The sequence below is a fragment of the Magnolia sinica genome, chromosome 5 (assembly GCF_029962835.1).
Source record: "Magnolia sinica isolate HGM2019 chromosome 5, MsV1, whole genome shotgun sequence".
Classification (NCBI taxonomy): Eukaryota; Viridiplantae; Streptophyta; class Magnoliopsida; order Magnoliales; family Magnoliaceae; genus Magnolia; species Magnolia sinica.
In genome coordinates this window covers 11,415,602-11,429,982 of record NC_080577.1, presented here as the reverse complement: position 1 = coordinate 11,429,982, position 14,381 = coordinate 11,415,602, and the positions used below count along the sequence as shown (strand labels likewise).

General features: G+C 40.1%; 1 protein-coding gene across 1 annotated transcript; it reads left to right on the top strand.

Moving 5' to 3' along the window:
- Positions 1-3,635: 3,635 nt before the first annotated feature.
- On the top strand, positions 3,636-6,978 carry LOC131245435 (heat stress transcription factor A-4b-like). Its single transcript, XM_058244905.1, has 2 exons — positions 3,636-4,073; positions 5,608-6,978. Exons 1-2 carry the CDS (start codon positions 3,861-3,863, stop codon positions 6,736-6,738), a joined length of 1,344 nt encoding a protein of 447 aa, XP_058100888.1. The 5' UTR covers positions 3,636-3,860; the 3' UTR covers positions 6,739-6,978.
- The last annotated feature ends 7,403 nt before the right edge of the window (positions 6,979-14,381 follow it).

Sequence of the window (14,381 nt, the reverse complement as noted above, 5' to 3'; positions counted from 1 at the left end):
GTGATTCTCTCAATTTTCAAATGAAACACTTTGATTTATCAGTCGGAATTTGTGTTGAACGGTTATATATAAGTAGATGCTTATGGAAGAGGACACGGATTAGATTGCGTGTCCAACACCACTCCTAGCATTGGTGTGTTGTTGTGTTGGGAGATGTGGGGCCCAACATGATGTATTTGTTTTATATCCATGCGGCTCATTTATTCTTCCAGCTCATTTTTGTGTATGAACCAAAAAATGAAGGAAATCCAAAGCTTAAGTGGACCATACCACGGTAAACAGTGGGATAATGACATCCACCATTGAAACCTTTTTAGGACCCACCATAATGTTCTTTTGTCATCCAACCTCTTAATAAGGTCACTTAGACCTGGACGAAGGGGAAAAACAAATATCATCCTGATTCAAAACTTTCGTGGCCCCAAGAAGTTTTTAACGGTGGGTGATCAATCACCACTGTTTCTTCCAGCGCAGCGTGGTTAATTTGAGCTACGGATCTATTTTATTTTTAGGTTCTTGCCCTAAAGTGAGGGGACCAAAGGGATGCACGACAAGGATATAAAATACATTCATCACGTTGGGCCCCACAACGCCCAACACATCTACTTACCACCACTGGGGTTGGTGTTGGCAACCCCACCTGATCGGCGTCCTTGTAAGCAGGCACGGATCTATCATAGATATCCCAGGAGTGGTCAACGCATGCTCTTTGACTGAATCTCCTAGCGTTTCTCATGGGTTGACCATGCATTGGGTCACAATGTTTTACTGCAATGTATGATGCATGTGATGGCGTGGCGTATTTAATACTCTGAAGAGGGTAATAGATGATACGCAGGCACATATAAATTACTTGGAACTTGCATGCATGGCATGCGAGTCATTCAAATTACTCTCTAAATTATTGCATGATGACTCTGCCAGCATGTACGTCCGTGGTGACCTGACGCCGCCAGGTTGGAGGGAAACGGATTGGCTACTCCCCCTGACACAGCCTCCTAGCTGTGGGCCCCACCATGATGTATGTGTTTCATCCATTCCGTTCATCCGTTTTTAAAGATCATTTTAGGGTTTGATCCAAAAAATAAGAGGTATATAAATCTCATGTGGACCACACCACATGAAAACAATAGTGATTGGATATCCACCATTAAAATCCTCCTAAGGCACACTGTACTGTTTATTTGACATCCAATCCGTTGATTAGGTCATATAGTCACCGATGAAGGGGAAAAAACAAAAATCAGCTTGATCCAGAACTTTCATGGCCCCCAAAAAGTTTTTAATGGTCTAGGCTCATTCAACACTCTTTCTTGTAATGTGGTAGACTTGATATTGGAATATACCTCATTTTTTGTCTCATATCATAAAATGATCTGAAAAAATAGATGGAAGGCATGGATAAAACATATACTTCATGGTGGGGCCCACAGAGCACCGACCACCAGCCATTGGCTGGTCGCAGGGGGAGTAGCCAATCCGTTTCCGGTTAGAGATGGCCCATGCTCTGTAACACCGGCTTATGATCCAAGTAAATTCTGCCACGTCAGGTCACCATGTTTGTCCCTGACACCACAAAATTTGCGTATCCAGGACAGAATACTGTGTCCTGCTCCTGCCGTCCCCAAGGGAAACGGATTGGGTGGTCCCCTTGCCACCAGCCCGGTGGCTGGTAGTCGGTGCTCTGTGGGCCCCACAATGATGTATGTGTTTCATCCATTCCGTTCATCCATTTTTAAAGATCATTTTAGGCTTGATATAAAAAATTAGAGCTATATCAATCTAACGTGAACCACACCAGAGGAAAACAATAGTGATTGTATATCCACCATTAAAATCCTCCTAAGGCCCACTGTACTGTTTATTTGACATCCAATCTGTTGATTAAGTCATAAAGACCCAGATAAAGGGAAAAAACAAATGTCAAATTGATCCCAAACTTTTATGGCCCCAAAAAGTTTTTAATGGTCGACATTTATTTAATACTGTTTCTTATAATGTGATCCACTTGAGATTGGGATATATCTAATTTTTTGTCTCATACTGTAAAAAGATCTATAAAAACATATGGACGGCATGGATGAAAAACATACATCATAGTGGGGCGCACAGAGCACCGACTACTAGCAATTGGCTGGTGGCAGGGGAGTAGCCAATCCATTTCCATCCCGAAGACCGGGGAAATGGATCCCTATCCCTGCCGCGAAATCGGATTTCCAACGACGGCAGATTGTGCCCTCCCTGCAGGGACCGTAATTGGCCACCATTATATATGGGGTTTTATCCGCGCTGTTCATCTATTTTTCCATATCATTTTAGGCTATGATCCTAAAAATGAGACAGATCCAAGGCTTAAGCGGACCACAGTGCGGATTGAACGTCCACCATTAAAAACTTTTTGAGAGCCACAGAAGTTTTGGATCAAGATGAGATGTGGGTTTTACCTTCATCCAGGTCTCTTAGACCTTATGAACAGTTTGGATGGAAAATAAATGTCATGGTGGGCACTAGGAAGGTGTCAACGGTAGGCGTCATTATAACCATTACTTCCTATGGTGTGGTCCACTTGAGCCTTAGATCTGCCTTGTTTTCTCTTTAACGAACTAAAATGATCTGAAAAAATGGATGAACAACGTGGATAAAACCCATACATCGGTGGGTCCACAGAGTCCCCGCCTGGACCGATTACCGTCCAGACGGGGGCAGGACGCAATCCCGAAGACCCGATTGGCATTTCTCCCCGTCCTCCCCTTAAAAAATGAGACAAAGGGAGAGCGGGGTTCGTTTTCCTCCGTGCGAGTGACCATCCACCATATGTCCCAGCGAATCTGAGGCCACATGGTGAGTGTTCCCATGATCATGACCGTAGACGTTGTGCCGTCTATTCTGTACGGAACATCGTAGGAAACTTAGCCAGCACGGATGGTTGTTACCATCACTGTCTGTAGAAGCATTTAGGACAATGAAAATTTTCAATAGACAGCTTTCAGCTCTAAAACTCAAAAAGTTTGGAATCATCACCGAACGTTCTACGGTAAAATAGGCTTGTCAAAAGACAGGAACTACAATATCAACAGTTCGCATCAGCGGACCATCGTGTTGTGTCGCACCTAACTAGGGCCCACATGCTGAATCTTCCGATGATCTGAACCGTCAATGCTATGTAATCTATGCAACAAGTGCCATGAAATTTTGTTGAATGGATAATTTCCGATAATTTAGAGAAATGAATAAGAAAACTTTCAATGGCTTTTTAAAAAATCAAAGGTTTGGATCATCAGTTAAGGGTGACTATAACTTACACACGGTACTAAATGGCTAAACCATCGGGCCATGGGCCACAGTTGGGTGGCTAAAGACGCTGGACCCAGTGTCGCGACAGACGGAAACCCAACTTGACATGCACGAAAAGCCCGCAGTCTCTGAAGACCTGAGGAGAAGAAGACAAGAGACAGCCATTTCCCAGTCAACACCCTTGGAAGGCCATCCGTCCTTCCTTCCACGAAATTTCCTTATCCTATCATCCCAAAACCCTTCTAAAACCCCTAATTCCTTCCAGAAGAAAAATCAAATCTACTAGATTCCACAAACGATCGAGAAGGTTTAGAAAGACAAAACCTCTGATATATATTTTTTTCCAGCTTTCCCCTTTTAAGGCCTTCCCTTTACAGCAGCTTTCCATCTATCATTGAAGTCTTGAATTTCAGTTTCATTTGGATTCTATCCCTCCAACAGAAATAACCGTCCCGGATCGCGTTAAAGAAGAATCTAGAGATCCGGAGATGGTTTGGCTTTTCTGGTTCTTGGGCTTCCAACGCTGAGATTTTCAGAGCTTTGTTTTTTTATTCTCCTGTCTTGGGATGGATGTATCGCAGGGCTCGAATGGGACACCGCCTTTTCTTACGAAGACTTACGATATGGTGGACGACCCTTCTACGAATTCTGTTGTTTCTTGGAGTTTAAGTGGTAAAAGCTTTGTTGTGTGGAATCCACTGGATTTTGCGAGAGATTTGCTACCCAAGTACTTCAAACACAACAATTTCTCCAGCTTCATCCGGCAGCTTAATACGTATGTAAGTGATGGAGAAGCAGTTGTTTTAAATTGTTTGATTTTATAAGCATGGTTCTTGCCGCGTTTGGATGCACTATTGAATTGAATTGCGGTTGTTATTTAAAAAATGTGGAAACACAGCCAAATTGCAATTACCATATTTGGTAATTGTACTGGAGAATAGGGTCGAAATTGATGTTATATTCCTTTTTTATTTAAATGTGAAAATGAATCTTAATGCGGTTAGATGGCTTATTTTTTATATTTCTATGGGTATACTGGGAAAACTGATATGAGTTGGTGATTTGACTTGATTGAATTGTATTTTTGTGATTTAATTCAGTTGGGTATGTCAGGGAACCTCAATCAGTTAAGCCTTGGAATTGCTTGGGTGTGATTCTTTGTTCTGAATATGTAATTGGAGAAGAATAAGATGGGTGCCAGAACCCGACACCTGTTTTGAATACTGAAAATCCATTGAAAAAGTCTCTTCTGTTTTTTTTTTTTTGGCGTCTCTCTGTATTCATAACATCCCTTGGAAAAATCTGATTTTCTAAGGATTGATTTTTTTTTTTTTTTTTAATAGTTGGAATTCTGTTTGTTGTTTTCTAGACGCTTCTGCCTGTTTCAGTTAGTGCAATTTGAATCTAGTAATTTTTCTGATTTTGTGTATTTGCAATTTTCTGTCATCTTCTTTTTGTCATTTTTGTAGTTTCTGATAGCTTTTTCTCTTTTTTCGTTTTTACTTTCTTTTTTGAACAGTTGAAAAATGAGCTGCATCAGTTTCCAAAACTTCGCAGTGTTGGATATATCTGAAAAAAAAAAAAAACCATTAGTTCCTCTGTTTTATTTATTTATTTATTTTTTCTTTCCCATTCCCCACTCTATGCCAGAGACAGTGCTCTAGTTCGAACTTCAAAATACTAGAGTGATGTTTATTTCTCTCAATTTTCATGGGGTTCTTTTAAATGGGTGAAGCCCCTTTGTCTGTAGTTCAACGATCCATAGATTTAGCTCTGGAAATGTCTTGATTTCCTCTCTCTCTCTCTCTCTCTCTCTCTCTCTCTCTCTACCTATCTATCTATCAATCAATCTTTCTCTCTCATCTTTTGTCTGAATTGGGCATGGTTCTACCAATATGTATAATCAACACATCCCTTCTTGATGAAGAACTATGAGGCTAGTGTCATGTGGCTGACATGATAAACCCTCTAGTACTATTTAAAATATGAATTTCTTGAAATTAATTAAAATAAGTATACGGAATTGATCAAATCACTGCCAAATCCACGACTTCCAATTTTCGGTTTTGCCGACCTGACACTGTGGTTGTGTTGCCTAACAACACCCATTCCTGGGATGCACAAAATGGGCAGTTCTCGACTGCAGTGTCCATTTTATTTATTTATTTATTTATTATTATTTTTTTTTTGTCTATTACACTCATGGAAGTAATTTTCATCATCTGTTTAATACTTTTTCCCCATATATTTGAAGTTTTTTTTTTTTGCTTTTTTAAATTGCTTTAGTTTAAACTATCTTTCATCTTCAACCAGGGATTTAGAAAAATAGACCCTGAACAGTGGGAATTCGCAAATGATGAGTTTATAAGAGGTCAGAGACACCTTCTGAAGAACATTCACAGGCGCAAACCAATACATAGCCATTCCCAACAGCACCACCAAGCACAAGGCAACTCTTCAGGAGTGTTATCTGGAGCAGAGAGGCAAGAGCTTGAGGAAGTAATTGAGAGGTTGAAACATGAGAAAAACATGCTTCTTTCGGAGGTACAAAGGAACGATCAGCAGAAGCATGGAATAGATTTGCAGATGCAGTCCTTGGAGGAGCGGTTGCATCACATGGAACACCGTCAGCTGCAGATGAGGGACTTCTTGATGAGAATTGTGCAGAGACCTGGGTTTGTCTCTAACCTCTTGCACCAGTCTGAGAACCATAACAAGAAGAGAAGGTTGCCAAAACCTGATAGTTTTGGCAATGACACTGAAGATGATGAGCATGTGGCTTTCCAGGCAGTAACGAGAGAGAAATCGGATATTGTTTCTGTCCGCGTCTTAAACACAGATCCATTTGAAAAGATGGAATCATCTATAAATTCCTGGGAGAATTTTTTTCGTGGAGTGGGTCATGCTTCTGGTGAAGAAGTGTATGGTGGTAGCACGCAGTGGCAGCCTTCGACAGTTGTTCTTACTGAAGTTCTAACATCATACAGGGATCCAGACAGTAATTTACAACCAGAATCGCCTAAGATACGCCCATCTTCACCTCGTTTGAGAGATATCCGTTCCTCTCCAGATCTGACAGAATCTACGAGTTTTGTTGAAAGCCCTGCTATTTCTCCAATTTGTCATCCTGCCGACAATCAGCTTAAAGACTCTTGGATAGATGTGAATTCCAGGCCTGCTCCTATTGAGGTCCAGTCATCAAAGGAACAGACAAACATAGGTTCAGCTGCGCCCACAGGGGAGAATGATGTGTTTTGGGAGCAGTTCCTAACAGAGACACCCGGTTTGCCAGATACTCGTGAGGTCCAGTTAGAAAGTAGGGATGCTGATAGTAAAAAATGTGGAAGCAAGCAAGCTGAATTTGGGAACTTTTGGTGGAATAAGAAGAGTGTAGATCACCTGACAGAGCAGATGGGGCAACTCAGTCCAGCTGAAAGAACCTGATGTTGGCTGGTTCATTCAATTCATGGGTTTTGAATTGCTTGTTTTCTGTTATATAATGCAACTTAGCAAAGAGGTGTATGGTTGGTCGGATCTTGTAATATATGCGTTTCTTGTTTTGAGCTTATTATTTTGTGAGCATCTGCTGTAAATGGAAAACGTTGTGATGTTGTCACAGTAATTTCTCCTGTTCATTAATTTTTGGATCATAATAGTATTTTGGTTTAGGTGGGTTCGTGAACACTCGATAAAGCATCAGTTCCTCTTCTTTGATCAGTAACGAGATTTTGACTTGCATGCTGTTCCTGTTGCTCTATTATTTTAGTGTTGGGCATTTTACAAAGAGGAATTATAGGATCCTTGATGCAAGGCTTTCATTAATGTACTTGGGTTTTCAATTCCAACACGTGGGGCCTTGTGTTCTAGACCATTGTTCTGTCGTACAACCATGGACGGACGATGCCTGGAAAATCTCCTCGATGGGACAACCCTAATCCTTCAGTTTGTGTCCTTCAAGTAGATGGTTAAAAGGAGAAATACCAATAGTGGTGCCTGGAACTTCCAATCTGGAATATTTTTGAGGCTTGAAAATTCAGGTGAAGTGAAAAGTACTGGGATTGTTCGTGGAAGATCTTAGAATTAGTAGGTGATTCAAGGTTACTTTAAGTAGGATGCAAGTCATATTTGCATGTGTATATGTAAGGCTATTAAAAGAAGATGCAAGTCTCACTTGCTCATGAGCATTGGAATTACTTTGTGTTAGAACAGATGCAAGTGTTATGTCAGCTTGCCAATGCTCAAAAACTTTTGAGAGAAGCTTTGCCTGCTATTAGTAAATTCGAAATTGATGTTGGGGCTTTCAGGAATTCCTTTGCTTCTTTTGTATAATATTAGCCTGAAGAAAAAAAAGTGATAATAAATTTACGCATGACCAATTTTCTTCAGTTCTTTCACTATTTTAATATTTCATGATAACGAAGTCTATCTTCTATGCGTCAAGCAATGATCTATTATGGGTTTTCTATTTGTCTAATGCTAGTTGCTACTTTCCCTTCTGGCCCATCTTAGTGTTACCTTGTGGTCTTTAACCTCTCACATCCAAGGAGATCTTGAAGGTTGTTAACCACTACCACTGACTAAATCGAAGCGTAGTCTACAGTGGGTGCTGAATTTTCCTGCTGTCAGTTGTTCTTTAAGGTCTGTTTGGGAAGCAGGAAAATATTTTGTTCCCCCGTCCAATTCATTACTTCATTTACCACCCAAATTACAAATCCTAAACAAGTGAAAACAGTCAAATCTCAACTTCTTTTCTTGGCACATTTTTTATCCAAAAATTTTCCTGCTTCCCTTTGTTGAAGCATTGAAACAGTCTTTATTTTGAGGTCTTTTCCCCCCCTCTAATTTGCTAGCAACATTGTATTGAAATTGGAGAGTGACATTCCCTTTGTAGTTATCTACAATATAATATGAGAATAGCCATCCTTTTATTTACATGTTTCTAGCATGCATTGATCAATACCCACTTTAACTAAGTATAGATACGGATATTGGTTATGGCAAGCACTAGGTATCTGTCTTGGGTTCTTTCGAACTCCTCCTGAGCATCCAAGTCGGAAGGATCCAAGTTACCCAGGTTGTCGTCTCAGAGCCAACCTTGCGTGGAATGGTAAACGCCATGTTTAAGTGTGGTTGCTTGATTCATCATCCAATCATGAATGATTTCCATTTTTATTTTATTCTTTTCAGATACACTAACAATATCTTTTCTGAAGTTTCCATGATCTCGTGGTGAGCTACTTCCTTCAGGCTCTGCTGAGCCAAGCATCTTGTAATTTGTTCAATGTGGGCCCACATGAGATCTGATGATCTACGGCCACAAATCCCCAAGTTGTGCTCCCTTCACCTATCCTGCGCGAAATCTCTATCCACCATTGCAAACCTGATGTTGCTCCATACCAACCTTCCCTTATATATATATATATATATATATATATATATATATATATATATATATATATATATTCTTTAAATTCCTTTTGCATATAAATCATGTCCATCGCTTCGCATGGGACCACTGGTTGTCTATCAAAAGCTGTCTAAAACTGTAAATGACTATGAACTCAGTATTTAACTTCCGCTGGTCATCACCTAAGCAGGTTTGAAGTTAATACAGTTGTTTTAGTAAGTAGAACAATATGAGTTATTGGATCAGTTTGCATGCAATCGATTTTGTACTTTGCCTCAAAGTCTGCTTCATCTTCGTTCCCTCCAAAATCCAATATCAATTTCCCTAAAAGTCAGTGTGGGTATCCATATCAATTTCCCTTCTTTAACTGCCCTGCATTGATCTCTGTTTATCCTCCCAGTTCTTTTCTCGATTGTTTTTCACCTAGGATGTCATTGTACACAACTCTATGATTTCCAAGAACGGAAGAATTTCAGGCCAACGAATCCACTGCCGTGTACTTCTTGCTCTAGGATAGATTACCTTGCTTCTGTTGGGGGGACGCGCAGAAGCAACCTGAGTTATAATCAAACAATAAAAAATCAATTAAACCAGGAAAAAATGGAACACTAGGTTTTACGTGGAAAAACCCTCACGGGAAAAAAAAAAAAAAACCACGGCACAAAGCGACAATGAATTCACTATGAAATCACTGTTTACAAGAGATGGAAGAGCTTATAGATCGAAAATAGACCCCGAATATCACAAAAACCATAGCTTTGCACTCCATTTATTCCCTACAAGCCCTAGACCCGTTTTTCTTCCCCCAATTCCTGACTACAAACTTTTTAATAGGTTAAAAACCGAAATAGAAAACAAAACCTACAATTCTACAAAACTGCATAAGTCGGTCGATGGAAGCTTTGATCATATCAAGTGCCATCGATGTTTGTCAATAGGATCGAAGCCAACTTTGATTATATCGATTTGGACCTAGAAGTTGCCTAGTGAGCAAAGGCCAAAAATTGTGATTTTCTATATGGGATTGAGTGGCCTATCAATCCTATTGACAGACTCGATTACAGACAAATTTAAGATATCGGACAACAATCTCCACCATGCTTTCAATCTTCACAAACCACAACTCTAAGCTTTAAGCTCTAAGCTATACCATCGTCGTCGCTTCTTGTGCACGCTTCGTATTCGTCAAGTCCTCACCAAGCCCAGAGAAGTCACACAGAACTTGAACTTTTCTGTAAGAACCACCTTCATAAGCATATCTATCGGATTTATGCTTGTGTGAATCTTCTCAAAAGTCTCTCTGTCTTCCTCAATCACTCGTTGGATAAAATGATGACACACATTAATATATTTAGTACAAGAGTGATAAATAAAGTTCTTCGCCAAATTAATCGTGTGCTTTTGCTATCACAATTGACTAGCATAACTTTCTGTAGAAGCCCAAACTGATTTATCATTCCTCTTAACCAAACACCTTCTTTGAACACCTTTGTCATTGCCATATGCTCAACTTTGGTTGTCGAAAGAGCCACAACAGACTGAAGTTTCGACATCCAACTAATCGTACCACCTATTAGCACAAATGAGTAGCCAAAAATCGCTCCTTTTATCCACATTTCCTGTGTAATCAACATCCACATAGCCTATCAACTTGTCATCTAACTTTTTAAATGTCAAAACGTAATATCTTGTACCTTGAATATACCGAAGCAATTATTTCACTACCTCCTAGTGTTGCTTGCCGGGATTAGCTATGTATCTGCTCACAACAACCACTGCACGTGAAATATCAGGTCTCATAAAAACCATGGCATACATCAAACTATCGACAATGCTCGAACAGGGCACATGAGACATCACTTGCTTTTCTTCTTCTATAGTAGGATATTATTCAGAAGAAAGCTTAAAGTTGGTAGTATGGGGTGTATTAACCGGTCTCGCCATGTCCATACTGAACTTTATCAATACATTCTCAAGGTATTCAGTTTGTGATAACCGTAGTCTGCTCCTCTATTTGTCTCTGTGAATATGTATGTCGAGAATCTTCTTTGCAGCCCCCATATCTTTCATTTCAAATGTCTCCAACAACTGAGTTTTCAACTTATCAATGTCAGACTTAATTGTTATGGCTGATGATAAGCATGTCATTTATGTACAGTACCAATACAGTAAACTATCTGTCATCTAGTGTCTTGTAGTAAACATAATGATCATACTTACTCCTGGTAAATCGTTGACCCATTATGAAAGATCAAACCTTTTATACTACTACCTAGGTGACTGTTTCAGGCTATATAATGACCTTCTCAACCTGTAAACTTTATTTTTAGCCCATTTTACTTCAAATCATTTTAGTTGCTTCATGTAAATCTGCTTATCCAACTCCCCATGTAAGAAAGTAGTCTTTATAAACAGTTGTTCCAATTTTAGGTTGTATTGAGCAACCAACGCCAATACAAAATTGATAAACACTTGCCTGACTACAGGCGCAAAAATCTCATTGAAATTAATACCCTCTTTTTACATACATCTTTTTGTGATCAATCTTGCCTTGTATCTATCGTACATTTTCTTGTAAGTCCATTTACAACCAATCGATTTTTTCTTGACTAGAAGTTCCACCAACTCTCATGTCTTATTCTTATACAGAGAATCAATCTCGTCATGCATGACCGTCATCTACTTCTCAGCATCAGAAACATCTAATGCTTCTTAGAAGATATACAGATCCCCCTCATCCATAATAAGGGTGAATGCGATATTCAAGTCATCCCTGTATCTGACTAGCAATCTGCAATCTCTTAGCGGGTTTCTTTTGAGTAGTGGTTGCTCTGTATCTTCTTTTTAATCTTGACATCAATGATCGCTGATTTTTCTAGTTCCTTATGTTCTTCCTTACGGAAAAAAGAATCTTCATCAAACTTGACATGTCGACTAATTATGATCTTCCATGTGACTCGGTCATACAATCTATACCATTTCACCATCACCATAGCTCATAAAAATTCACTTCTTAACCATTTGGTCTAGTTTAATGATGGTAGATGAGAGTAAGCATCAAACCAAATACCCACAACTGTGAGTAGTCTACCTCATAACCACTCTACACTTCCTTTAGAATCTTACAGTCTATCGATGTTGATGTGGATTAATTCACAAGGTAATGAGCTGTGTTAATGGTCTTTGTCTGTAACTGCTTGCCCAATCTGATATTGCTCAACATGCTTCAGGCTTTCTTTAAGAGGGTTCGATTCATCCATTCCACCACACCATTTTGCTCTAGTGTGTACCTAACTATATTATTTCACACAATCCCCTCATCCTTATGAAATTGGTTGAATAATTCAGCGCTGTTATCTATCTTTAGAATCTTCAGTTTCTATCACCTTCCACACATTGAATGTGACGAATACATCATATTTATTTTTCAGGAAATAAAAACACTTTCCTGGAGTAGTCATCTATGAATGAGACAAAAAATAATGACATCCTAGCGAAAACAACGGACAATGGGCCATGTACATCTGAATGTACATATTCTAGCACCCCCTTATATACATGTTTTCCCGTCTTAAAAGTTAGTCGTGATTATTTACCACATGTATGTTCACTCCCCAAGTATAGGGTTGTGATGTAGTAATAAACTCGGTAAGACCGAGGTCGAATCCACAGGGACTGAAACTTGTACGTTTCCTGAAACTAGGTAGAAATAGAACTAGCCTAAGATGCAATCAAAATTAACTGTAAATTGATGAATAATGGTGAGAGATTAATGTAAAACTTAAGGAATTCAGGGGAAGGAAACTAGGGATTCAGAGGATCCACTTGTAGGGATCAGAGAGATCTTATGCCATCATCATCTAAACTAGACTGAAAAAATAGTTTTTAAAGAGATGAAAGGTATATGAATTAGAATGGATTCCATCATCAATCCATGCCCAGGAGGCAAAGCAAACAACAGAATTAAACTAATTATCAACCAATCAAGAATGCATGAAAGTTAGGAAGGGTATCATCATCCGACCATGCCCAGGAGACGATGGTGAACAACAGGGCTTCCTGACGTCATATACAAAAAGAGATATTCAAGGCCATTGCAGATCCATTGTAATTTCAGTCACAACAGACCATTAAAGACAAAAAAACATTCCTTTAATTAAACTAGAAACATCATCAGTTCAGTTTAAATAGAAAAAAAACATAAAAAACTCCCATCAGGCTACAAGCTTCACCTCTTAGCCCCAGCTAAGAGGTTTAGCCCAACATGATCGGGCTTGATCTCTCAACTAATAATAAATAAATAAAAATTAAAAACAAACTCTCTATGCAGACGTCCAGCCCCAAGCCTTAGATCCCTGCCCCTTTTTCCTTCCTTTCTTTTCCCTTTCTCTCTCCGTTTTCCTCTCTTTCTCTCTTGCCTTGCTCTTGACGTCCCAGCCGTGGATGCCCTTCTCTCTCTTTTTCTTTTTCCTCATATAAAGCCAGGAGGTCGGTGCGGAAGGCTGGAGTCCGCGGACGAGTCAACTGCGGAAGCTTTCTTTACGCACAGCGGCCAAATTCGGAGCCTTCCACTCTTCTTCTTCTTTGCTTTCCTTCCAAAAGGACAACGTCCTCTGGGATATTTTTGGCAGATCTACATGATGAACGGCTCAGATCAGCCGTCCGATCGCCCCCACGAGTGCACAACTCGCCGTGAAAACCGGACGGCGTCCGATTGTGAAACAGAGTGCGTTACGCACTTACGCTGGTTGATGGTGGGGCCCACATAGCTTTCGTTTTGGGAAATCCACGCCGTCCACTGGTTTCCCCTAGAAATTTCAGTCAGGAAGGTGCATTTTTTTCTTCTGTTGATGAAGCCCACTGAATCTTCGTTTCTGCCGTCCATCCTGCGTTTAACGGCTGGAAACGCGCATACGCTTGCATGGGGGAAGAAGGTCACCTAGACGTGGGTTACACCCACGTCCTAGATGTAATGGATGGTTCCGATCTTCGAACTTGTTGATGAGTGGGGCCCACAACTCAAAACCGCAATGCACGGCGTAAAACTTTGTTGCGTTTTGGTTTAAATAGGAAGAAGAAGCCGGTCAGAAGTCGGATTGATCGACTTTTCATCTCTGTGCACAGCCAGTGCACTTATGCACTATGCACACGCATACTCCAGTGGGGTCCATTATGATGTTTTTGAGAAATCCGCTCCGTCTATCAGTTTTGTCAGCTCATTTAAACAGTTGAGCCCAAAAACAGAGAATATCCAGATATCAGGTGGGCCCCAGATTAGTAATTTGTGGGCTAATTTGTCCGTTGGGCCACTTTCACAGTGATCCAGGAGCTAAAATTTTACGTGTACGGTTCATTTATGGTCTTCAGGCCACGTATGGAGTTTTGAATTGATCAGATGGTGGGAACCCTATGATCTTGCATTTTGGACACTTTTCAGGTCACTTGAGCTTCAATTTCTCGATTTTCTTGGATCCTTAGCGTGCAAATCTGTCGATCTTGGTCTCCTAGGGTCTGTCGCTTGCCTTGGTGCCTTCAGACCGTTAAATCCATGCTTTTAGCATCCCGATCCAGTCCCAACTCGCAATTCCACATTGCAACAGAAACATGATCAAAATGAGCTATTAAACGGTGCCATGTTCATAAATCTAGGCAACAACTGGGTCTGATATGCAATATTTGA